Source organism: Octopus sinensis, linkage group LG1 (genome assembly GCF_006345805.1).
Source record: "Octopus sinensis linkage group LG1, ASM634580v1, whole genome shotgun sequence".
Classification (NCBI taxonomy): Eukaryota; Metazoa; Mollusca; class Cephalopoda; order Octopoda; family Octopodidae; genus Octopus; species Octopus sinensis.
Window position 1 is genome coordinate 89,392,307 of NC_042997.1, and position 27,251 is coordinate 89,419,557.

At 36.4% G+C, this 27,251-nt stretch overlaps 1 protein-coding gene across 1 annotated transcript in view; it reads left to right on the top strand.

Annotated features, from left to right (window-relative positions):
* Positions 1–7,132: 7,132 nt before the first annotated feature.
* Positions 7,133–27,251, top strand: part of LOC115211501 (SREBP regulating gene protein-like) — a 33,925-nt gene continuing 13,806 nt past the window's right edge. The window contains exon 1 of the mRNA XM_029780121.2: positions 7,133–7,284. Coding sequence (XP_029635981.1) covers positions 7,192–7,284 — 93 coding nt within the window. The 5' untranslated portion in view covers positions 7,133–7,191. The remainder of the gene's footprint in view (positions 7,285–27,251) is intronic.

Here is a 27,251-nt window from a genome sequence, read left to right on the forward strand (position 1 = left end):
CCGACCAAAGCCTTGTGAGTGGATTTGGTAGACGGAAACTGAAAGAATATGGTTTTGTTATATGGCACCATATTTTATATTCCTGTAAATAATAATAATGGTATTTTTATATAAGCTTAAATGACTGAGGAAAATAAGTCTAATAATGGAGTATATAAGCCCTGTGGATAGGAAAGTCTTTTTCCTGTCAAGGGCTTATATGCCCCGTTATGAGACTATTTTCCTTAGTCATTGCATGGTGATCTCCATAAGCTTTAAGCTTATATAAAAATACCATTATTATTATTTACGGGATTGTAAAATATGGTGCCATATAACAAAACCATTCACACCGAAAGCATATAGAAAGTTTGTTTACATTAAAAAAAAATATACACTAACATAGTTCTTAAATTTGGTAGAAACAAGGAGGCTAATTTGCTGGTGTAAAGGTAACACACTTAGTCACGTTAACAAAGGGATGTGGGTTTGTGTCCCATGCAGATAGGAAAGCCTTTTTTCTGTCAAGGGCTCATATGCCCCGTTATTAGACTATTTTCTTTAGTCATTGCACAGTGATAGCTTTAAGCTTATATAAAAATACCATTTATATATATATATATATATAATATAATTCGAGACAAAACCACTATTTTAAAACCAAACAAGAAAAGACTTAATCAATACATAAAATTTTAATATAAATTAAATAATTTATTTAATTTATATTAAAATTTTATGTATTGATTAAGTCTTTTCTTGTTTGGTTTTAAAATAGTGGTTTTGTCTCGAATTATATTATATAATATTTTACTATAAAATTGGATTTAACCCTAAATCTGATTTTTCCCTGTAATTTTGGATTCATTCCCTAATATTTATTATTATATATATATATATATATATATGTATATGGTCCAACCTATGCCAGTATGGACAACAGACGTTGAATGATGATGATATGCATGTGTGTCTTTGTGTTTGTTTCCCTCCACCCTGGTGTTGGTGTGTTTATATCCTGGTAACTTAACAGTTGGGCAAAAAAGACCAATAGAATAAGTACTAGGCTTAAAAAAAGTCCTAGGTGTGATTTGTTGAACTAAAACTCTTCAAGGTGGTATCCCAGCATGACTACAGGCAAATGACTGAATCAAGTAAAAGATAAAAGATTGTGTGTATGTATGTGTGTGTGCGTGCGTGTGTGTGTGTGAGGTTATTCAGCAAGGTGTAATCCTTAGTGACTGGTGCAGCCTCATAATCATCTGCTACAATTATAGAGGCATTAGATTACTGTACCAGGTGATAAAGTTGTGGAGAGAGTTATAACTTAATTAGGAACAGAATTAGACTAGATGCAATGCAGTTTGATTTTGTCCAGGGAAGAGGCACCACAGATGCTTTTTTCATAGGCAACTGCAATAGAAGTATTTAGCTAAGAACAAGCTGTTGTACTTGGCATTTGCTGATCTAGAGAAAGCCTTCGACAAAGTACCTTGCTCTGTGATATGGTGGTCTCTGAGGAAGCTAGGATTAGATGAATGGCTTGTGAAAGCAGTTAGTGTACATGTAGGTGTTCACCTAGGGTCAGTCCTCAGCATCCTCCTATTCATCATTGTCCTCCTGGTTGTAACAGAGGAATTTAAAACTGTGATCCCATGGGAACTATTATATGCTGATGATCTTGTCCTACTAGCAGAATCTGTAACAGAACTAGAAATGAAATTCCAGGTATGGAAACAGAACCTGGAGTGAAAGGGTCTTAAAGTAAACTTAGCAATGACCAAGGTCCTAGTAAGCAAGAAATCAGACAGAACCATTCTGGTAAATGGCCTTGCATGATACGTAGAAAAGATATAGGCAGAAATTCCATTTAGTGTACTCAGTGCAAACTATGAACATACAAGAGGTGCAGAGGAATCAGTGTTCATATGTGGAAGATGTACAGGAGTCATAAAGTACCACAAATACATGGGATACTGATTTCCTTAAATGTCCCAGTTGCTCTCTGGAAGTTGTTGATAAATTCTGCTACCTAGGTTACCTAATTAGCTGTGGTGGAAATGTAATTGCTAGAATAAGAATAGGGTGGATAAAGTTCAGACAGCTTTTACCTCTGTTGGCAACCAAAGGCCTATCTCTCCAAGTGAAGGGAAGATTGTATGATGTATGTGTATAAATTGGGATGTTGCATGGTAGTGAGACATGGGACCCGAATGCAGAGGTCATGTGAAGGCTGGAGAGGAACAAAGCTAGTGTGCTTGGCTGGATGTGCAGTGTCAGTGTGCATGAACAATAAAGCATTGGTGTATTAAGAAAGAAGTCAGTCTTAAGAGGAATTATATGCAGCATGCAAGAGAAGAGACAGTTGTATAAAAAACTTCTAATCACTTAAAGTGGAAGGAAGTTGTTGAAGAGGGACATGGTCCCAGCATGACATGGTACACAGTAATTGAAGGCTGATCTCAAAACACTGAACCTTATGAAGGAGATGATGGAGGACTGAGATGTGTGGTGTATTGCTGTACTTGAGAAGACCTGCCCACCACAACAGAACTGAAATCCTAAAACTAAGGTATCATGTAAAAAGCACAGGTGCTAGTGCCACATAAAAAGCATACATTTTGTGGAGTGGTTGGTTCAATAGCTAGTATTTGGGGGTATTAAATTCTCTTAAAACAATAGGTTTATATCCATTTAAAAGAAGAAAAGAAAATGGAGATTAGGAAGTTAATGATTGGTTATTATTAATAACAAATTAGTCATGAAACAGCTGTAAGAAGCGAAGATGACCAATTTGTTTATAATAAACAATTATTAACTTCTTAATCACCATTTTCTTTTCTTCTTTTATATATATATGAACACTGATGTAAAATGTCTTCAGTAATGCCCTAAGGCATTTTGTCCTGCTCTTTATTGATTTTAGCCATCTACTACATTTAATATAATCAAATAATTCTGCCATATATGTAAGGCCTGAACTTGGGGGTGGGGGCCTTGATTGGTACATAATTTATCAATTTGTATGTTCAACCTCAAAAGGCTTCATATGCAGAGATCTAGTTACTGGAAGCTAAACGCATCACTCCTGGTGTACTAAGCTTACAGAGACTAAATTAGTGAATTAGCTAAGTAGGTGTATTGATGGGAACAGTCGTCAACAACAAATGGTGGTTCACCCTGACAAAAATGATTAGAGTAGAAACAATAAAGTTTGGTGAAGTTATAACGAAGAGAAAATTAAAATAGGAAGTGACTTAGAAACATTGAAAGAGGCACTGAAGGAAGGCATTACAACTGATGTGGTCATGGTGAGATCATCCCTTGACCAATTCTTCAATGCAAAGCATATAAAAACTGCATTTTTAGAGCTAAGGTGTGAGCTTTAAGATACAAGAGGATGAAAGCTGTTCAATGGGCCTGGTGGCAGAGGCACAAATTGCCAGCAAAGCCATAATCTGATCTTTGATAAAACATAATGGGTGCATGTTACTTGATCCTATGCAAATGTGTACAACTTTTCAATAGTACTCTGGTTGACTGTTCAGAACAAATGGTAGCTTCGAATGCAAGATGGATTTCACTACCTACTTTGATGGCCTGTTATGGCTCCTGGCAAAAGAGGCTGAGCTCAAAATTTTGGCCAAGATGTTTGTAAAGAGGTTGGTGCTTGTCATTGGTAGTCTAATTGGTGATGCACAAACATGATAGTGTAATTGGTGATGCGCAAACATGCAACATGCCAAAATGATCTATCCATGCCTTCACCTTCACCATATGCAATTCATGCAATACATCATTGAGAGTGTGGGTGAAAAACCTGACACAGATAGGATCCTGATCAATTTAAACCAATCGAAATGTTTCAATGGGGTTGACCACCAATACTCAGGTGGTTGTTTTTATGGCAGCTGGTTTTGATCCTGTCTTCCATGTATGGATTGTCATAATGTAATGTACATTGATATCTGCTTGGTTGTTAGAGTAAATGGTTGACTTTGGAACTATTCAAGCACCATGAACTTAATCTATTGAGATTGCTTCCTCTCATTTCTGTGTACAGTAGTCCTCCAGTATTCACTGGGGTTATGTTCCTAGAGCACCTGGGAATAGTGAAAAACCGCGAATATTGGAAGTGGTCCAGAAAAATGCCTATAAATGTCAAAATATAACGTAAAATATAATATTTAATAATAATTGAATAAAAATTAAAGTAAAATGTACTGTTGCTCACCAATAATGAATGCTATTGGTTTAAGAAAATGATGATGAAAATAATGAAGGTAATGACTGCACAGCATAGAAGATTTAAAGCTCTTTAAGTGATGCCTTTTCTTTAGGTGTTTTAGGGGATATCATATCTTTGTGTAAGGCTTTCTTGGTGGGCTTGAGGAACAGTGTGATGGGAAGTTGCTGTCGTTTCTTCATGGTGGCGAGGAGAGTTTTATATGTCGGCATGGCAGCATCGATGGCGTTTTTAAATTGGAGAGACTGAACCATATAGAGATCCCATGCTTCCACCTTCCCTTGCAATTCCTTTGCTGTCCTTAAAAGTTTAGACAGACATTCGATTGCTAGGCCCACCTCATCTTCCTCTTCCTCCTCCTCTTCGCTAACAGACTTTGTTAACTCCAACAAACCTCATCTGTCAGGGTTTCAGAGTGGGCATTAATGAGGTCATTGACCTCATCTTGTGTGACATCATGAAAACCTTCGCCACTAAGTACCTTTGCCTGTTTCACAGCATTGTTGACAGCCACGTGTCCTTTCATGTCTTTAAGAGCAGCATGGATGACTGATAGGCACGTTGTGATTGTGAAGTTACACCAGTACTCCTTTAACTCGAAATTCTCGTCTGAATCCATTGCATTCACAAGGTGTTGGAGGGAGTTCCAAGTGTAAAGTGCCTTGTAGGCACGAATCATGCCTTGATCCATAGGCTGGATGAGGGAGTTAGTGTTGGCAGGGAGGGACTTGGCTTGAACTCCTTTGTGATTCAAATCCAAAGAGTGACCACCAGCATTATCCATAACAAGCAACACCTTGAATTCCATGCAAACATTTTGGAGGTATTCCTTGGCTTGAGGGATGAAGCATTGGTGGAACCAATTCAAAGTTAGACTTTTGGTAATCCAGGCCTTGGGGTTGTACATCCAGTGAACAGGCAGCAGATTTTTATTCTTATTTTTGAAGGGTTTGAGGACTTGTAGTTAAATCTTGGATTCATCATGAAGCCAGCAGCATTGTGACATGTAATTAGCATCACTCTGTCCTTCTGTGCCTTAAATGCTGGGGCTCTGGTTTCATCTTTCATGATGTATGTTCTGGAAGGTATCTTCTTCCAGAACAAGCCAGTCTCGTCCATACTTAAAAACCTGTTCTGGCTTGTATCCCTTGTCCTCGATGATCTACCTGAAGGTCTCAAGGTTCTTCTCAGTGGCTAAACAGACTTTATTTTAAACTGTTTCTGGAAATGGTCAAACCATCCCTTGCTGGTTTGAAAATCTTCAGGCTTCGGTGCTGTCAATGGTCTTGGTTGCGGTTCTTCGGTGCTTTCTGCTCCGTCTCCTGTCAAACTGCTGGTATAATTTCCACACAGATGATGTTACTGCTCAAGGGAATGTTTTTCTTCTTGCAGTCACTGATCCGCAATGCCAAGGCAGATTCCATCACAACAGTGTTTATTTCTCACTATCATTATCTTTTTGGCCGTTTCACAGAAACTTACTGCTACGGTGGTCCTGATTGCCACCTCGTTCTTCTTTATGTAGAGCATGGTGCTTTCATAGACAACATAATAGTGACCTACTGAAGCAAAACCTTTACCTTCCTGGAGCATATCTAGCAGTTGTGCCTTCTCATGGAGCGTCATAACGTTTTTCTGTCGCTTAGGTGTAGGGTGTTTGGGTGGCACCTTAAAGCTTAAATTACACTCTGCAAAAAACACTACTCAACAAAATACTGGGCATAGCTACTGGACGCAGTCCCCCCCCCCCAAAAAAAATCTTCATTGCGTCTAATATGCATATACCACCAATGGGAGATTAAGCAGTGATTAAAAATAATCATGGTTTTGAAAAATTTGGCTCATATTACCTCTAGATACAGTAATCTATACTATAATAATAATAATAATAATAATGAGAGAGAGAGAGAGAGAGAGAGTAGCAAGTAACCTAATTTCAATGAAGCTTTATTGGCTCACGACCTTAAAAATTATCTTGTTGAAATAAACATTGTGTATGGTAAAATGAAGCGATGATTTTTACAAAAACCCCTGGTAGCCTCTATACCAATTAGCAAGCTTTGATTGAAATCAGGAATAAGAGATACAAGATACAATGTACTTGTATCTAAAAGAAATCAAGCGACTTGATGCGCGGCTATTCTTATCAGAGGGACCTTCAGCGAAGGGGCGTCCAGTAAACTGGAAAATACGATATATTATTATTAATAGTTTAGCCTTGAAAAGTGTGAAAAAGTATATATTGCCACGTAAAATGCCATAAAATATCGCGGATGATATTTCCGATTCTGCGAATATGCAGTGGTTTCCGCGAAAGCCGAACTGCGAATAAGTGGTACACTGTATATCCAACAATTATTTCCGTTTGTTGCCCTTGTTACATTTTTTGGAGAGAAATATTGTCGTTTATAAGATAAAATATGCAAAAGAATTTCTTCTATGTCACAGAAATGCCAAATCTCCAGTTAGTAGGGTTTCACCACCCAAACTGAAGAAATCTGAAGCATTTCCACAGCGCTATGACTTTCGATGAAATGATCACCCTAACTTTATGTCACTTTCTACACTAAGAAGGATTTTCATAGGCTAAAGAAGAAATTCTCTGAATTATTAGAGTTACAATAAAACTGGGTGAGGAAGTAAACACTGCAGTAGAATAAAATATTCGAAGACAAAAAACAAACCAAAATATAATCATAAAGAGCTAGTTGCATGAAATATTTGTTTATATTATATATACACTTCTATTTATACATTTGTTTATGGGTTGATGCTGCATTCAATATATAAATATATTTCTCCTGAAATTAAAATAACTGAATAGTGTTTGATTTCTATTAAAAATAACATGTAAATCAAATTGGAATGTTTTCTTTACTCCTTTAAGCTAAAGTCCACATTTGAATACGAAGCGATCAAGCAGAGCTAACTTTAAACGTCTTAATGTCAACTTTTCGCCAGACCCGATGTTTACGTCTCGCTTACTTAGGAAACGTTGGGTTTTAGCTGTGATATTCGCTTGTTCCTTTATCTATTTTATCGTCAGACTTTTGAGACCGGTAAGGCATATCTATATTTACTATTTATTTTACTCACCTCCATTTAATAACCTTTATTTATGATTTTCTTTAGCCTGCTGTTTGTTTAATGGTAGTGGGAATCTTCTCGCACCAATTGGATCCATGCCAGTAAAGAGCAGACGTCGATCAAAAGACACCATCTAATCACTAAAACACACTTGATATAAAATTGAAATCTTTGGATTCAATCCCATATCGAAAATACACAATATTCTCTTTACATAGAATCTTTCTATTATTTTAGTACGTAGACATTAAATATCCGTCAATACATAATAACGATCATGCTTAACATAAGCGCAAGGCCACAAATTTGGGGAGGGGAACAATCGATTATATCGATGCCAATATCTAATAATTATATATATATATATATATATATATATATATATATATATATATACACACACACACACACATATATATTTTTTATATCTTTGCTCTTTAATTTCCAAGCACACACTACCAAAATTTATATATGGTAAATTTTATTTTAGCATTACATTCGCATCCTTGATTAGTTTATTTTTTCTAGAAGTTCTTTTATATAAATTTCGTTTTAATCACAATAAAGCGAAGAATGTGCATCGTTAGAATTAATATTTTGCTTTTATGTGATACCAACTCAAAAGAGTAAAATCTTCGACTTTCGCAGAGTCAGCTAAAAAACCTCCCCTTGACACATGTTTAAACATCTGGTGCTTTCTTAGCAGTAAATTGATCTTATAAATTTCGCTGACGTCTCGCTTATTATTGCTGCGTTTATAGTCATTAATTACAAGCCATTTTTTAAAAACTTCTATTGAACAAAACACCATTGCAAATGATTGATCAACACATGTAGTTGGTAGTAAATAAATCCATTATTAACGAGTTGATATTGTTTTCCACCCGAAGTCACCCACGTATGTATGTCTCCAAGAAAAGATTTGAGCTTATCTCTTTCATATAAGGTGGTTGTTGCTGTCGTAGCATTATCTTAGTTGCGTGATGAGCATATGTATATGTTTATATGTAACAATGATTTTTTGCATCGGTGCCAGAACTTTTGTGGGAAGGAACAGTCGATTTTATCGACTCTTGTGCTTGGTTGATACTTATTTTATCGACCTCCGATTCCAATAAACATAACTCGGAGTTGTTCAATTTACAGAAGCCCCCCCCCCCAGTCATACCTTATTGTTCTTAACAAAAAGGTGAAACACATTAAATAATTTGGTCCTAAATATTACTATTCCTGATAAAATACAGCCAATGGTTAAAACTGGAATGCCTTTGATCTTAGGTTTGCTCAATCAGCAGGGGTTAAACAACATTAGTAAAGGTACTGAAAGTGTAATAATGTCCACCACAATAAGTTACTATAAACCCATAAAAATACATACAAGCATACAAAATGGTTTCTAAATACAAAAATTATCTTATAAAAGGTAAACAAACAGTCGCACAGGGAATTGAACCATTTTAGTTTGACAATGAACGACAATATTCTTAGCCAGAATATTTCTGTTTACAAAAGTAATATTTAATACAGATAGAACAGTGCTTATCAAACGTTCGCTTCCTTTTTCAAAGCCCCTTTGCTGTAATTGTACGTAATTATATACACCGCAAAAACTTGCTGCCGATGGTTGATCACTATTAAAAGACTATTTGGAATGTAAAAAAAAAAAAAAAGGTTTCGACCATTAATATTACCAGATGCTTCGCACACAGATTAAAATTGAAAATTGAAAGATGAATCTACAATCTCCTTACCGCCCCTTTAGTCCTAGTATCCACATTATCCCCGTCCCAGAAGGTAGAATTGTTCATTTTGAGTAGCACCGCGATAAAGTGCCCTTAACTAAGTTTCAAAACAAATAGACTTTGAATTATCCTCCACCCCTAACAAACAGAAAAGAAAATAAGATAAAGAAATAACTGTGAGGTCGTCCTATTTGTTCTACTGCTTCCAAAATTTTAATCATTAAGTTTTAGACAGCAAACCAAAACACGTTCAGTTCAAATGCAAATATTTCAGAATGCTTCTCATAACGAAACAAGAGCAGTTTATTTAAAAGTGTTATTCTAAAAATGTATTTAAACATTGTCTGTTATGAGAAGTATGTTACTTGTCATTATTGTTTACTCTTAGGTCAACCCTGATTGAGTAGACCTATGATCTAAGGCAGTGGTTCCCAACCTGTGGTCTGCGGAACCCTGATGGTCTGTAAAGGTAGTACTGGGGGGGGGGTCTGTGAACTAAATTCAAAATTTCATACATATATATATATATATATATATATATATATATCAGGATAAGCATATTAAAAGGGGTCTATGGGAAAACTCATTTAAATAACTCATCTTGGTAGTGGAAAGGTTGGGAACCACTGATCTAAGGTATTCTAACCATGACCATCTCATCTTTTCTCTATGCGCAGGGTTCCTGGACCACATTATCTAATTGTCTTTTCTAAGACATTCAGGAGAATAGCCTGCTATTTCTAACGGAGTGAGCCGCCATGTAGCGGCTCCCTAGTTGGCTCGTACGTTATTTATCATTCAATATGGTGTTAGCTCTGTCCTGTTACTTAGCCTTAAGCTAGTCTTTGAATGAACAAACTTGTAATCAAAGGAGGAGCTTCAAGCTAGTTTTGATTGATTAACCTTATTATCAAAGAAGCTCCAGCTGTGACCATCTTACATTTTTATTGTTTTTGTTTTTGACGAACACAAAGTATTTAGTGCTACATATTCAACGTATTGTTAGTTTTTAAATAAAGTGTGATTAAGGAGAGTTGACTATTTTTCCTAGCAGATCGATCGACTACATTGAGGGTTCCTCATTGGTTTGCTTCTTGTCTTATTTGGGGTCTGGAAGTACAGAACTATCATGTTTTGTGTCACTTATTTTGGATTATAAGTATCATGACCCCTGTGATGTTTAGATAAATTAAAAAAAACTTTTTGGTTTTTTTAATTTAAACATGTAACATGTTAAAATTTATAAGGTAATATTCACCAATGTAATGAACCTTTTATCACACAGGCTAGGCCATTTATATACAACACAATGTTGGAGATATAACTCAAGTTTAAAATATATCAGTTGCTAGTATGGGTTGAACAAAGCCCTAGGTGTGCACACTGCAATAAAGTAGTCTGACAAGAAACTTCTGATCCAAGAGAGCCCATTATCAACTTAGCTGTCTCTCAAGACTGAGCCAAAGACTTAACTTTGCTGATGTCAAGAGCAACAATGTTGCCTTGTTTTAATCCTTTAACATTTAATCTGGCCCACATATTCTACTTGCTTTATGTTAAAAGAGACCAGATCCAACCTCTCTTGTTTACCCTATAATGTCATTCTAAAAGTATACAAACACATCATTGAAATCTTGAAGCGAGAAGTTAATGCGTGATTAATTCAAAACAATGTGAATAAATTAGCAATACATTTGACAAAGAAATCTGAATGCTAAAGGATTAGAGTTGTCAGGAATAAGGCCACTGATGTGTAACATAAAAGAATAAGTCTTTTTACAAAACTGGCTGTGCAGTAAATCTTATTAATGACTAAGGAGGCAGTAGAACTTACTGTCATGAATAAAGTGGTTGTTTAACCCTTTTGTTACCAACCCGGCTGAAACCGGCTCTGGCTCTGAGTACAAATGTCTTGTTTTCACAAGTTTTGAATTTAAATCTTCCACCAAACCTAAGTCACAATTTATGTTCCTAACACTAACTGAATGATAACCAAGTTATTTTACTAAATTATATTTTATATTTAAAGTAATTCAAAGAAACACAGAGCATCTCAAAATAAATACAGTAACGAAAGGGTTAAGCCCTATTTCATTACTGTATGAGATATTGGAAGGAATGTGATAGAGCAGTAGAATATCACCAGCTTAGGTGATTTTGTAAATGATTAGGTTTTAAATAAAAGCATATAATGAACATATAACAATAATTTATTTGGTCATTACTGAAGATTTTCCCCTTCATGTTGTGTGCAGAGGGCAAATGAAACATAAACATTCAATTTATCAGACTATTACAGATGCAAAGTGTGAAGTGAATTGAAACAGTTTAAAATACTACTGTAAATATTGGTTTCAAATTTTGGTGCAAGGCCAGCAATTTCACATAGGGCAAAACTTGAACTCAGAACAAAAAGATGGATGAAATGGTATTTTGTGTGGCATGCTAACAGTTATACCAGCTTATGTCCTTACAACTGAAAATATTGTTAAAAGCTATTATAAATCATTAGTATGGGTGATTAGTGACCAGAAATTATAGTTTATATTTTAATAATTATCTAGAGACACAGTTGATGTTCTTGAATAACTGACAGCTGATGGAAAAACATGGGCAAGGAGGAAAGTGCAAAGGGATAATATTTTGGAAAGGAAAGGCTAAGGAAAAGTGGTAAGTGTATGGGGTGGGATGCAAACAATATGGGTAACAAGATGAGTGAGTTAAGAGGGATGGGTGAGGTAGTACAAGAACATATCTAGAAGACAAGATGGAAAAATATAATGTAGATGAGTATTGATGTTTTCTTTAATTTGTTGAAAGAAGATTTGATAAGTATTGTCTTTTGTATATGACCTTTATGCTATAAATAGCTCATGCATCAAATATTTAGCTCAATATGTCATCACTGCACGTGCTAATTTTATAATCCTCATCAAAGACTTAACATAATAAAGTTTTATCTAAATTGACATCAGTTTCTCCTTAAGTCTTAAAGATACTCTAGTTTTGGATAGTTGCTAACCCTTTGATGGCATAAATACACTCCACATAAGAATACTACCAATATTTGTGTACACAAATATAATCCATGCTATATATATATATATATATATATATATATATATATATATATGTGTGTGTGTGTGTGTGTGTGTGTGTGTGTGTACTAATCGCATGCACTTACATTAAACTGCATCCTAGAAAGAGATCTTAAGAAAAACTCCCTTTCATTAACAAATGGCTCATTGTTCTTCTTCATCTCACTTGTCTCTTCTACAATGACATCTACTTCTTTTGTATTGCTAACTCTGTCATCTCCATCTCATCTTTTCACTATATATGTTTCTTCCAGTTTCATGCTAAACATGTTGCCAGAACTTCATCTTTCTCAAACACTATATCACACTTCTCACAGTTAATTAAATTAAAATTAAACATGAACCACACTACTTTAGCCTTCCTCAATCTTCCAATCTATGAGGACTTAAGAGGCTTAAAGGCTCTGACTAATGAATAATAATGAATATTGAGTCTCACATACACACAAGAATTGATATTTTTAAAGGAAAGAAATGGAAAATTGTGGCTATTGAGCTTTCACTGTTCTACCATACTATCAGTTCCAAATAATTGAATAATAACCTTTATCTAGGTACAAATCAGAAATTTGTGGTTGATTATATCAACCCCAATTCTTGATTGGTACTTTATTTTATCAATCCCAGAAGGAGAAAAGGCAAAATTAACCTCTGTAGGATTTGAACTCTAAATGTAAAAAGCTGGAACAAACACTGCAAAGCATTTTGCTTGACACTTAAATGGTCACCAGTCCACCATTTTGGGACTAGACCACCATCATTATCATCTCTTCTACTTGCAGTGTGTCAGACATTGTATGAGAGCGAATGACCTTCTTATATAGAGATTGCTGCTTTTCCATTAAAATTTTTTCTCTTCTGTGAGTAAATGTGACATTGAAAAGATCTCTCTGTCTGTCTGTCTCTCTCTCTCTCTCTCTCACACACATTCATTCTAGTTTCTATGAAGTCATATCTACCAGATTTGTTTGCCTTTCTCCTTTCAGTCAAAAACTTTTGCTGAGGAAGGTGAGAGACCATGGGAGTGAGCCCTACTGTGTATAGTGCAATGAAACTTGCACTACTGAGCTCTCTTTGCCTCACAATCTTTCGATTGATATACCACAAAGTTTAGTTGTGTCTCCAACACACTTATGTCGTTAATGACTTGCTTTCTGTTACACCAATTTTCTTGGTAACATTCACATACAATCTAGATAATTCATGCTAGACATGCACTACTTCTGTGTACAAAGGTCTTGAAGAATATTTAATGGCAACATAACTTAGTTACCTTCAGAACTACAAAGGTATAATTGCTACTTATACTAATAAATTACACTTACTCTATGTGTGAACAACATGAAACTAAAGCTTTCAGTTGCTATGAAGGTTAAGCTTGAAAATCATTAACCTCCTATGGTGACTTCACATATATAATGTTGACAAATGTGTATCTTTAGGCCAAAATATATTCCACTTTTGTTTATTTATAGGCTCTTTATAAATCTTAAATATAACCTACATTGAAGACTGTTCACATGTCAGTGATAGTATGGCTGCTAGACACTAACACTTTAGATTGCACAGAATAAAAGAAAAACCATCCAACTGATTACAAATATTTGCTAACCAACACACTACATCCTATTAGTTCACACATGGGTTCTTCTCTCTCCCACTTATTGTGCTACTACAACAAACTTTGTTTCTATAACCCATTAGCATTTAAACTGGTTATATCCAGCCCAGATAGTCTACTTGTTTCATGTTCAAACTGGCCAGATCCAGCCTCTCACACCTACCCTACAATGTCATTCTAAAAATAAGCCATCACATCTTTAAAATCTTGAAGCTACAAGATATTACATGATTAATTTTCAAAAATGTGAATAAATAAATACATTTGACAAAGTAATCTGAATGCTAAAGGGCTGAACTAGCTGTCTGCATACCAACTCTACCCAGTTCACCTTGCTCACTTGTCTCTTTTTATCTTGTCATCCTGTTCATGACTCTTCCCATCCCAGATTTTGTGCAGAACACTTTACCTAATTTGTTCTTGTGTATCCCTCTAAAATTGCCTCTTGAACATATTGTTGTTGTTCTTTAGTCCTAAGACAGTTGTGCTTGAGCAAACATATTCATCTTCTATTTTTAGGAGTGTTAAGGGTCACATTATATAAAATATGTTTTTCTTGTTATTCTCTTTTTTAAGACAGAAGGGTATTATCTGAGGGAGACTTTGTTGCTGTTTAGAACAGTTTCGATGACCATGCAGAAGTGTTTTTCCTGTGTTTTTAAACTAAATATCCATTTCATCAATTTAGATGAGCCTATCTAAAAATAAATAAATAAATAACTAAAAGAAAAAATAAAAGGATGAAAGAAAAATTAAAAAGGTGTTGCAGATGTCACAGTGGTATGTAGTGGTTCCTCTTAGTAGCAAGACTCTCACTTTCAGAAAGTAGCTAAAAGTTGTTTACAAGCTGAACTGAATCATAAGCATTTGCTTCAGTGGGGTGTTTAAAGCACTTGAGCATTGTGGCTATTAAGAAAATAGTAACACTACTTCCACAAATCTGCATCAATATATGATATGGAAAAAGAGATTTTTCTGTGGATAGTGATGCAGAATAGAATGAATACTATATTACTTAATGTAATCCATGAAGAGTTGCATATCTGAAATAAAAACCTGTTGATGAAACCCATGGGCCACAAATATTAATAACTTCTGTTTACTGAAGAGAGTAGTAGTGGGTGTTGATCTATGGCTTGGTTGTATTATACATGATGTAGAAGGAATGGATTGAATGTAATATAGCAGTGAAGTCTAGTCTTTGGAATGGATTGATTATACATTTAGCTGTGAGACTCAGTTCATGGAGCAATGTTATTATGTTCTTTTATTCTTTTAATTGTTTCAGTTATTGGACTGAATTGATTCTTATATAGCATCAAACTGTCATGGTTCATGTTGATGGATTGTGATGCAGCTAGGAGGTCTATTCTGTAACTGAACTGACTGCTATATAGCAGTGACGTCTTGGTGTCTGATCTATGTAGCAGATAGATAGGAATGTATATAAAACTGAATGAACATCAGAAGATGCTAGCGCACATGACTATTCTATACAACTGACTTCTATGAATTAATGTAGAATGAATCAAAGTTGGGTTCAAATAAAAGGGAATTGTTTTGCTTTGAACCTGATATGAAAAATGGTAATATTAATATGTTAAAGCCTTAAAGAAAGCAGCGAGTACATCTTTCAATGCATGACAACAAATGGCATCGGATACCAGCTACTGCTGTGCATCAGATGGTAAACAGTTGGTGGACTTGGAACTAAGATATATGAATTGATAGCAAGTGGGAAATATTAGCTGTTAAAATATAGCTGTTAAGTAAAGCTTAAATGAGAAAAGTATGTTGTATAGAAATCATGATTTAGTTATATATGTCTACTATGTTTGTGTTTATTTCAGAATTAGAGCAAAACAAATCTAATTTCTAAATATGTGGATAGGAATTTGGTGCAAATAAGTTTACACAAGATCTTCCGATAAGCATGATTGAACATGTGAGCTCTGTAAAGGTTGGTAAGATATACTTACAGAGTTTCTAGGAAATAAAATATTTTTAGATGGATAGTAATCTATATGGCTGTTAGACATAATTTCATATATAATTAGTTATGATCCTTGAAATTCTGAGTTCAAATCCTGCTGAAGTTGTCTTTGCTATTCATCCTTCTGGAAGTCAATAAAGTAAATACTAGTCAATAACTGAGGTATATATGAGTCTATGTTAGAAATCGCCATGTTTATAGGTGCAGGCAATGGTTGTGTGGTTAAAAAGCTTTCTTCCCAACCACATGGCTTCATGTTTAGTTCCAGTGCCTGGCACCTTGGGCAAATGTCTTGTACTATAACTACAGGCCAATCAATCCCTTGTGAGTGAATTTGATAGACAGAAACTGTGTGGAAGCCAGTTATGTATATGAATGTGTGTGTGTAAGCACGTGCACACATGTCTTTGTGTTTGTCACCTCTGCCATCTGACAAATGGTGTTAGTTTATTTACTTCCATGTAACCTAGCAGTTCAGCAAAAGAAACTGATAGAATAAGTATTAGACTTTATTAAAAAAATATGTACTGGGGTTGATTTGTTTGACTAAATCCTTCAAGGCAGTGTTGTAGCATGGCCACAACCCATTGACTGAAATTAGTAAAGGCTAAAAGATCAGTAAATGTAGCTGGCTAAATTTATATGGTCTTGATCTAATGATAAGGGATTTTTATGGCTCAGTTCACCTGGCCATAAATAGATACTTGAAAGGTACATTATCTTTTATAAATGTCAAGTGGCTGCATGATTGACAAGTGTTTGCTTTCTGTTTTAATTTTTTTTTAAGGATTTAAAGTTAGGCTCAAATCTTCCCTTGGCCCAAACTCTGTAGACCAGGGATCTTATTCGAGAACAAGATGTCTTTTGAATGCTGAACACTTTGACATACATTTAGCTTTGGAAAGTAGTTGTCAGTAAAAAAAGATTATTTTTCTGTAGTGATAAATTTCAGTTATCAGTAGATGTAGCTATGGCTACAACAACAACAACATCATCATCATCATCATCGTTTAATGTCTGTTTTCTATGCTGGCATGAGTTGGATGGTTTGACTGAAGTTATGAAAGCCAGTGGCTGCACCAGGCTCCAATCTGATCTTGCAATGTTTCCACAGCTGGATGCCCTTTCTAATGCCAACAACTCCGAGAGTGTAGTGGGTGCTTTTTATGTGCCACCAGCACAGGAGCCAGTCAGGCAGGTCTGGCATCAAATGCATTCGGATAGTGCTTTTTACGTGCCACCAGCATGGGAACCAGTCAGCAGGTACTGGCATTGGCCACACTTGAATGGAGCTTTTTATGTGCCACCAGCACAGGAGCCAGTCAGGGGGCACTGGCCACAGCTATGATTTTGGTTTTACTTGACTCAACAGGTCTTTTCAAGCATATCATATTGCCCAACACATCAAGGGTACTTTTAAATGGGCCGGACATGCATGGCTGTGATTTCACTTTAGTTGCTGGGTCTTCTCAATTGCAGTATATTTCCAAAGGTCTAGGTCTTCTGTCATTGCCTCTGTGAGGCCCAACATTCGAAGATCATGCTTCACCACCTCATCCCATATCTTCCTGGATCTACCTCTTCCATGCTGTCAAAATTTTGCCCGGTGTGCTAATGGTTCTGCCATTAATAAAAATTGCTGCCTTTAATAAAAAGAAATATAGAGATTTGCATTAAAATTGGAAAAAATGTGGCATCTCAAGATGATTGCAATACCAGTGATTATTGGAGCACTAGGAATGAAAGAAAAAGGACCTGAAATTTATTTGAGAATGATCCCTGCAAGAAGTGCAAAGAATCGTTTTAACTGGTACTTCACTCATATTGAGAAGAGCATTGTTGCTGTGAGAACAATAACCTTCCATGCAAATGATTTGTTTTCTACATAACTTTATTTGATTTTGTAAATGAACAATTTGGTGTGTTCATTTTAACGGTTTATAAATGTATACAGTGAGTTTCTTTGCCCTAGGTGCCAGAAAGACACTCAGCAAGAAATGGAAACAAAATTGAAAGAAGAAGAAAAACTCATAATAATAATAATAATAATGCTTTCTACTAAAGGCACAAGGCCTGAAATTTATGGGAAGGGGACTTGTCAGTTACATTGACCCTAGTGCTTCACTGGTACTTAATTTATTGACCTTGAAAAGATGAAAGGCAAAGTTGATCTCAGTGGAATTTGAACTCAGAATGTAAAGACGAGCAGAAATACCATTAAGCATTTTGCCTGGCATGCTAACGATTCTGCCAGCTCTCCACATCTTTCATAATAACAATAATAATAATGGTTTCAAATTTTGCATAGGGCTAGCAGTTTTTGAAGGGTTGGAGAAGTCAATTACATTGATCCCAGTATTTGACTGGTACTTATTTCATTGATCCCTAAGTGATGAAGGCTAAAGTTGACCTTAGTGGAATTTGAACTTCCAATGTAAAGAGTCAAGACGAATGTGTCTAAGCATTTTGTCTGGTGCTCTAACAATTTTGTCAGCTTGCTGCCTTAATAATAACAACAACGATGATGATGATATCACAATATATTGGTAGCTTATTGACTAGTTTGTCATTTTAACAGTCACTTTAATTGCATATGACAGCTGTGTTAAATAATTACCTTGTTCTATGTAGTCCAGAGTCAATAATGTTCACTAGACCTTCTTAATTAAATACACATGCCAGAAAATCAATGAAAATATTGTAGCTTTGTATAAATATGCTAGTGTATGAGAGTGTTGGCTTGTAGATCCTTCTGAGATACATGTCTTTTCTGTTTATAATTAATTCCTCAGGAAGAAGTAGGTCTTTCCTCTACTGAAGTTACACAAAGACTAGACAACTGTAGAAATAGGTGATAAACCGATGGTGAATCAGTCTGTTAGATTCAGATTCATAAAAGGTATGCAAATCAAAAGTCTGGAGCCAATGTGAGAGCCTCTTCATATTTGCTCAGTCTGCTAGAAATAGCAGCCAAATCTCTCTCAAATAACGCCTTACTGTCTTAAAAGAGGACATGTTGATCAGTTAGTTTTTGACCTATAAGATTAGTTGTGTATTTTTGTTGTGGTTTGAACATCTGCACTATAAGCACAGGCATGGCTGTGTGGTAAGAAACTTGCTTCCCAACTACATGGTTCTGGGTTCAGTCCCACTGAATGGCACCTTAGGTAAGTGTCTTCTGCTATACCCTTGGGCTGACTAAAGCTTTATGAGTGGATTTGGAGGACAGAAACTGAAAGAAGCCCACCATATATATATGTACATATGATGGATTCTCTCATTGGTTTCAGTGGATGTGGATCTGATCTGATAACCTACTCTTACTTTGTCAGTCACAATGCTTATGTTGAATGTAACATTTAAATTCTGCCAACGATTTGCAAAAAAGCCCCAAAAAGATGCTGCAAGTATGAGGATTACAGGTCAGTGCAGGTGGTATATTTGCAGCCATTTTTCACCTTTGCTTTGCACTGCTAAGCCTATTCATGCTGGTGGCAACAAAGTTGTATCATTTTGACACAGTGATCTCCATTTTGTTCACTCCAGGGTATTTACTCAAAGGTGTTGTGAGCTATTTTCATCGCTGAGAGGTTACTCTTCAGCTTGTCCTTATATTTGAGCCATGGTTGACCAACATTCCTGTGCCCACTATCAAGCTGGCTGTACATGAGGACTTTAGGTATTCTTTCGTCACTTGTTCTGACGATATGGCCTGCCCAGTGCAATTGCAACTGCATAAGGAAGCTCTCGATTCCACCAATATTACATTTGCTAAGCAGGTTGGCATTAGAAACTCTGTCTTTTAGTGAATAACCGCAGATTGTCCTGAGATAGCCTTTGTGGAAGATGTTTAGTTGGTTACTGTGTTGTCTATAGAATATCCAAGATTCTGAGCTATGGAAGAGAGTAGTAAGAATGGCAGCTTTACAGACATGTACTTTAGTGTCAAGTTTAATGCCCCTTTCATTCCATAGGCAATGATGGAGTTTTTCAAATGCATTGGTTGCCTTTGCAAGACGATTGATAATTTCATCATCAAGGGAAGCGCTTGAATTCACTTTACTACCAAGATGTGTAAATGACTTCACATAATTTAGGTTTTACCCTTCAACCTGTATAGGATCTTCAGGAAAATTGTGAACTGGTGGCCTCTGCTTGACTTCTCAAATTTGCTTAGGAGTAGGGCAAGGCTGTGTTTGTGTCTGTGTTTGTCTCCCCACCATTGTTTGACAACTGATGTTTGTGTGTTTACATTCCATGACTTAGCAGTTTGGCAAAAGAGACCAATAGAAAAAGTACTTGGCTTGCAAAGTATAAGTCCTGAGGTCAATTTCTTTGACTAAAAACCCTTTGAAATGTTGCTCCAGCATGGCTGCAGTCAAATGACTGAAACAAGTAAAAGAATAAAAAAATAGATCTGCTCAATGCCTCTTAAAATTTACTTTATAAAAGTCAGTGACTATAGCAGGTACATTATTTACATTTGATGGATATTTGTCCTCATCTTGTTTGTTAACTCAACGTTTCGGCTGATATAATCGAGAGAACTTGCTGAGCAGCCAGTGTTGAAGTTTTGATTTAGCCAAGCATCACATGCTCAACTACCAGACTCACTTATGGACTACTAAAATCCATTGGATCCAATCAAACTGTTCAATCCAAGCTAGCATTGAATACGGATGTTGTTGATGATGTATGTATATTGCACATTCATTATAAATAAGGTTGGTAGATAAAGCTATATTTGTGCATTATCCTCCATACATTATAAATAACCAGGGGTGGTAAATATTACTTGTATTGTATGTACATTGGGCAATGATTGAAGATCAACTAACCTGTCTGTTTTGAAGAACTTTTGGGCCTGGGTCTATGGATAACTTCCAGAAATCCCTTGCCTGGCAGTGCTGCCGAGGGGCACTGCCTGTTTGGGATAAACTTTACAGGCACGGAAGTGTCATCATCTAGGCCTGCCCAAGGTGCGCCCAGAACAATGAAACCATTCTGCATGCCCTAGTCCAGTGCCTGAGTATTGCTGACTTGTGGGTTTATGTCGAACACTTGGTGTCATGTGTACGATGGATCTGGCTATCAGCTGAATCCATAGTGAAGATTGCACTGCTGCCCTCTTTTGGCCAGGAGGGGCAGGCAATTTTTATTTGTCTAGTGGCTGTAGCTAAAGAGGTAATATGGTGGACCTGTTTGAAAGGGCTAAAGACAAACACATTCCTCTTTAGCCAAGCCCTCATCAACTTTTTCAAGCTTCACTTGAAAATGAAGTTGAGGGTGGAGAGGGAAGTGTTGCCTTGTAGCAGGTTTGTTGAAAGGTGGGTGAATATTGGAAGAATGGCCAGAAAGAGAGGAACAATTCTGAGCATGCACCTGTTAAAAGGTAATCAAAGAAGGGCTCTTCCCCTGTTGCTTTTGTGGGTGCAAAGCCCCATTGTATCATCCTGTTTTTGTCTTTTATGTTGTTGCATGTCTCTTAATGTTTTGTATGTGAGTTCTTGTGGCCATTAAAAGAATTAATTGTATGTGCATTGACCTTTCATTACAAATAGAGTCAGGGCAGGTCAAGTCTCATTTGATCAGTGAACAAGTTTAAACAGGTCAGAAATTACTTAAAAGTATATTGGTTTGTCTTGTTACTCATAGCAATAAGTAAATACCACTGTATTTATTGTGAGAGTGATTAGATGGATATACAGCAGTATTTCTTCTGACAAGTGTATGACCAAGGTTACTACTTTTGACATCCACTGTGCATTAATATAAATTAATTAATAGAAACACAATATATTTGGTTCTCAATTATCATAAATATTCTGGTAAGATTTACTTTCACATCTACTTTGTATTATTTAACTTATATTTGTCAATCTATACACACAACATTTTTAAGCTAAAAGGGAGAATATATATATATAAGTATATATTGTATATTCTCATCATTATCATTTTAACCATCACTTTTCTATGCTTGTATGGGTTCGACAAAATTTGTTAAAGCAGATTTTCTGCAACCAGATGTTCTTTTTATCATCAACCCTCAATCATTTCATTATTTCCAGACAGACAGACACACACACACACACACACACACACACACACACACACACACACACACACATATATTAAGATACAGATATTTTTTTTACTGATTTTTAATTACCATCCCTATTTCTTTTGCTTCTAATAAAAAAATATTTCCATCGTCTTCACCATTAAAGAATTAGTAGCCTTCAACTCCAAAAAGTTAAGGAAATACAGTTGGTATGAATTTTGATTATTGTCTTCGTCATTTGTTGAAGTTTTAACCTTTTGTTGAATTGATAGAAAAGTCTTGTAACATTTAATAGTTTCTCTCTGTATATATTAAATTTTTTTCTTGTTCATGGTGAGCTTCATTAAAAGAGCTAAGTCCATGAGCTGCTATTGCGTCTAGATTAAAGTAAATTCATTCAATTATTTTACTGGTACATCCCCATGTTAACATCCCATGCTTACATGGGTCAGATGGAATTTGTTGGGGAACATTTTCTATGACCAAATGACCTTGTTACCAATCCTCACCTGTTTCCATGTAGGCTAACAGTTCCCCATGACTAGACATGTCTTGGAAGATTGGAAATGGAGGACACTGCTTGAATGATGGTTACATACATTTCCAGCTGTCACATGATTTCAAGGCAAGGATAAAACACACACGCACGCGCGCACGCACACACACACACACACACACACCACACACACACACACACACACACACACACAAACACTTTTATTCTTTTATTTGTTTCAGTCATTTTACTGTAGCCATGCTGAAGCACCACCTTGAAGTATTTTTGCCAAACAATTCAACCCCAGGACTTATTTTCTAAGTCCTTGTACTTATTCTATTGGTCTCTTTGCTGAACTGCTAAGTTACAGGGACATATGCACACCGACACCGGTTGTCAAGCAATGGTCGGGGAACAAACACAGATACAAAGACACACACACACATATATTCAACAGGTTTCTTTCAGTTTCCACTTGCCAAATCCACTCACAAGGCTTTGATCAGCCTGAGGCTTTAGTAGAAGACACTTGCCCAAGGTGTCATGCAGTGGGATTGAACCCGGAACTATATGGTTGAGTCCCCCCTCGACCCAAGGTAATGTGGTGGTGGAACAATGTTGTTAACAGGGCTATCAGAGAAAAGAAACAGGCTTGGAAGGACTGGAAGAACGGTGGTAACAGGGAATTGTATCAGACTACCAAAAGGGGAGCTAGGAGACAGGTTTATTTAGGCAGAGGAGAAGCAGATAAGAAAAAATTTGCCAATGTTCTGCACTGTGAGGACCAAAAACTTGAAGTATTTTGTGTTGCAAGACAGTGTGTGAGAGAGAATCGTGATGTCGTAGAAGAGAAATGTGTTTGCATGGATGATGGTTCACTTGCGTTAAACGAGACTGCAAAGAGAGAGGTTTGGAGATGCTACTATGAAAGGTTGCTCAATAAAGAGAATGAATCGGAGAAAGAGAGTCTGCCGAATGTTGACCCAATAGAGGGACTAGCTACCAGAATTGACAGTACCTTGGTAGATAAAGCAATTAAGAATATGAAGACAGGGAAAGCCCCAGGTCCATCAGGAATCATCGTAGAGATGCTCTGGTGGTGTTGGCTATAGCCTAGTTACCCAGGTGATACACGAAGGAGTCATACCCAATGACTGGTGTAGCAGCACCATAGTCAACTGCTACAAAGGTAAAGGTGATGCTTTAGATGCAAATAATTAAAGGTAACAAGTTGTTGGATCAAGTAATGAAGGTCACGGAGAGGCTCATAGTCCAACTAATTAGAGAGAGAGTCAGTTTAGATGAGATGCAGTTTGGGTTCGTGGCAGGGAAAAGCACCACTGATGCTATATTTCTGGTAAGACAGCTGCAGGAGAAATACCTAGCCAAAGCTAAACCTCTGTACATGGCTTTCGTTGACATGGAGAAAGCCTTTGACAGGGTCACCCGATGAAATTCGATGACAGCACCGTATGACTGGCACCCGTGCCAGTGGAGCGCTAAGATCTCCATCCGAGCGTAATCGTTGCCAGGGCTGCTGACTGGCTCTCGTGCTGGTGGCACATAAAATGCACCATTCAAGCATGATCGTTACCAGCATTGCCTTACTGGCACTTGTGCTGGTGGCATATGAAAAACAACATTCAAGCAAGGTTGTTACCAGTGCTGCTGGACTGGCTCCTGTGCAGGTGGTATGTAAAAACACCATTTGAGTGTGGCTGTTGCCAGTACCACCTGACTGGCCCTCGTGCCGGTGGCACGTAAAAGCACCCACTACACTCTCGGAGTGGTTAGCGTTAAGAAGGGCATCCAGCTGTAGAAACTCTGCCAGATCAGATTGGAGTCTGGTGCAGCCATCTGGGTCACCAGTCCTCACTCAAACACGCCAACCCATGCCAGCATGGAAAGCGAATGTTAAACGATGATGATGAAGCAAGCTTCTTACCACACAGATTTTGGTTGGCCTGAGGCTGTAGTAGAAGACAGTTGCCAAAAGTGGCATACAGTTGAACTGAATCTAGAACCATGTGGCTGGGAAGCAAACTTTTTGCCACATAGCCATACCTTTGAAAAAAACAAATGGGGGGGCGTATGATTGTCACAGTACCTTTCTATTTGTAGAAACACATTCACACATAAACAAAGCATATTGCAAATATTAAAATAACGAACAAAAAATACTGTGTTTTATACATGATTTATGATGGTAGCATGTGGCAATTAGTTTAGCAGTTCATGCTTCAGATACCCTCCATTGTTCTAGATTTAGAGACCCCATGCTAATTCATTGCACTGGCAATGTGTTTACCTTAACAACATCTCTTTCTTTGTCCATTCATTCTTTCCCATATCTTCAGGTTTTCTCTACATGGAGGTGTTTCACTATGGCTACAGCCTTTGAGCTGAAACATATAAAAGAAATAACTGATTTTTTATGTGCAAGTCAAGGCAAGTTTTGTTGTATTGCTTAATTACTTGGTTGTAAAATCTCCCTTTTAACCACTCAGCTTGGTAGTTACCACTCTTCTTTTTTCTACTCTTAACTCCCCTTTCCCTGCCAACTTTAGTCTAATCTATTTACATTTGCTCTGAGCTAATTTTAGCCATTATCATCACCATCATCAGTTAACCCTTTTGATACCAAACTCCCTGTGGTACAAACTTGCTGTTTTAAAATGATCTAATTTAAAACCCATTAAGATTCTCTGTTAATTTATGTTCCAAACACCAGCTTAATAATGACAAAGTTACTTTTCTAAATTCTTCATAATTTTCAAAATTAAATGAAACAAAGGCAATGTTTTTCAACTGAAATATAGTACTGAAAGGGTTAATGTCCACTTTTCCATGCTTGCATGGGTCAAATTTTCTACAGCTGGATGCCCTTCTTGTTGCTAACCCTCACTTGTTCTCTCAGCAAGGCAAATATTTCCCTATGGCCAAACATGTTTTAGAAGAATATTGGAAATGAATGACAGTGATACTCATTTACAATTATTATATAGTGTCACGATAAGGAGACACAAATTTACACATACTTACCCAAACACACTCACACACATGCACGTGCACACATGCAAAAACATATAACAAATCAGAAAATTGGAAATTTGTCGATATTATTTATTCACCATTACATGTGTTTTATCTACTAATAGGAATTACAAAGTTTTAAATGTTCGATAGATATGTAAGGAATTTCCTATTAGAAATTCTTCAGACAGAAATTTAATAATAAAAATCTTACATTTGGATGAAGTGTTTATATTAGTTAGTATATATATATATATATATATATGGCTTTAGGCACAGGAGTGGCTGTGTGGTAAGTAGCTTGCTTACCAACCACATGGTTCCGGATTCAGTCCCACTGCATGGTACTTTGGGCATGTGTTTCCTACTATAGCCTCTAGCTGACCAAAGCCTCGTGAGTGGATTTGGTAGACGGAAACTGAAAGAAGCCCATCGTATATATGTATATATATGTGTGTGTGTCTGTGTTTGTACCCCCAGCATCGCTTGACAACCCATGCTGGTGTGTTTATGTCCCCATAACTTAGTGGTTCTGCAAAAGAGACTGATAGAATAAGTACTAGGCTTACAAAGAATAAGTCCTGGAGTCGATTTACTTGACTAAAGGCGGTGCTCCAACATGGTTGCAGTCAAGTAAAAGAGTATATATATATATGCTGAGTAAAACTGCCATCTTCCACTTGTTGTTTCAGGTGCCAGTGTCACATAAAAAGCCCCTGTGCCAGTGGCATGTAAAAAGCACCTATCATACTTTGTTAAGTCGTTGGTGTTTGGAAGGGCATTCAGCTGTAGAAACCATGCCGCAACAGATAATTGGAGTCTGAACAGTTCCTTGCTAGCCAGCTCCATGTCAAACTGTTCGACCCATGCCAGCATGGAAAGCAGATGGTTAATGATGATGATGATGATGATATGATAAATTTCTTTCAATTTCTCTCTGCCAAATTCACTCACAAAGCTTTGGTTGTCCTGGAGTTTTAGTAGAAAATGCTTGCCCAAGATATGCAGTAGGACTGAACTCAAACCCATGTGGTTGAGAAGCAAACTTCTTAATCACAGCCATGCCTGCAGCTTAGTTAAACCTGTTATAAATAAAACTGTAGGTGAGACATAAACTTTACAACTATCACAATGTCTTGTCTTTTATCTGTTGTTATTTGGTTTCAGGATATAAGAAAACCTAATGTCTTATATTAGTAAACTAAGTCCTAAATTATTGATTTATGATCTTCAGTTTCTCCTGGTTACCAGAGAGTGGATATTTTAAGGATTATGTCTATTTAACCCTATCAAATTTGTTTAAACATTCAGAGAGGAATATGTACCTTTCCTAAACTAGGCAATCTGATGTCTAATTTTCTAAACTTTGGCCTAACTACTTAATTTCAAGTTACTCTGAGGTTACTTCAATCTCATATAACCTCTATTAGCAATTTAACTAGTGTACATGTGTTCTATTCTGTTCTCTTTCTTATCCTATCTTGTCCTATTCTTTCTTATCCTATCCTGTGTTCTTACTACTAACATTCATAATATTGGGTGGATCTGCAACTTCAGACCTGTTCAAAACTACAGCTATTATTTTGTAGCCAAAATAGTTGTAATATGTATATATTTTAATAATTTATTATAATTTGTCTTGTCTACGAGGCAATACATGTGTTTATATACACCACACCCACAGGAAAAAGATATTACACCTGAAAAACCACTTAGACAATCAAAGATTACAATTCATTTTACTATTATGTTCTAACTTTTGTGTCCTGAACAACTAACTCACCTACTTAATATTCATAATACTTCTAAAATCATTCTCAACTCACAATATATATATATGTCTCATCTGACCCAAAGTTAACAAAAGTATATGTAATCAAAACAACTTCGGT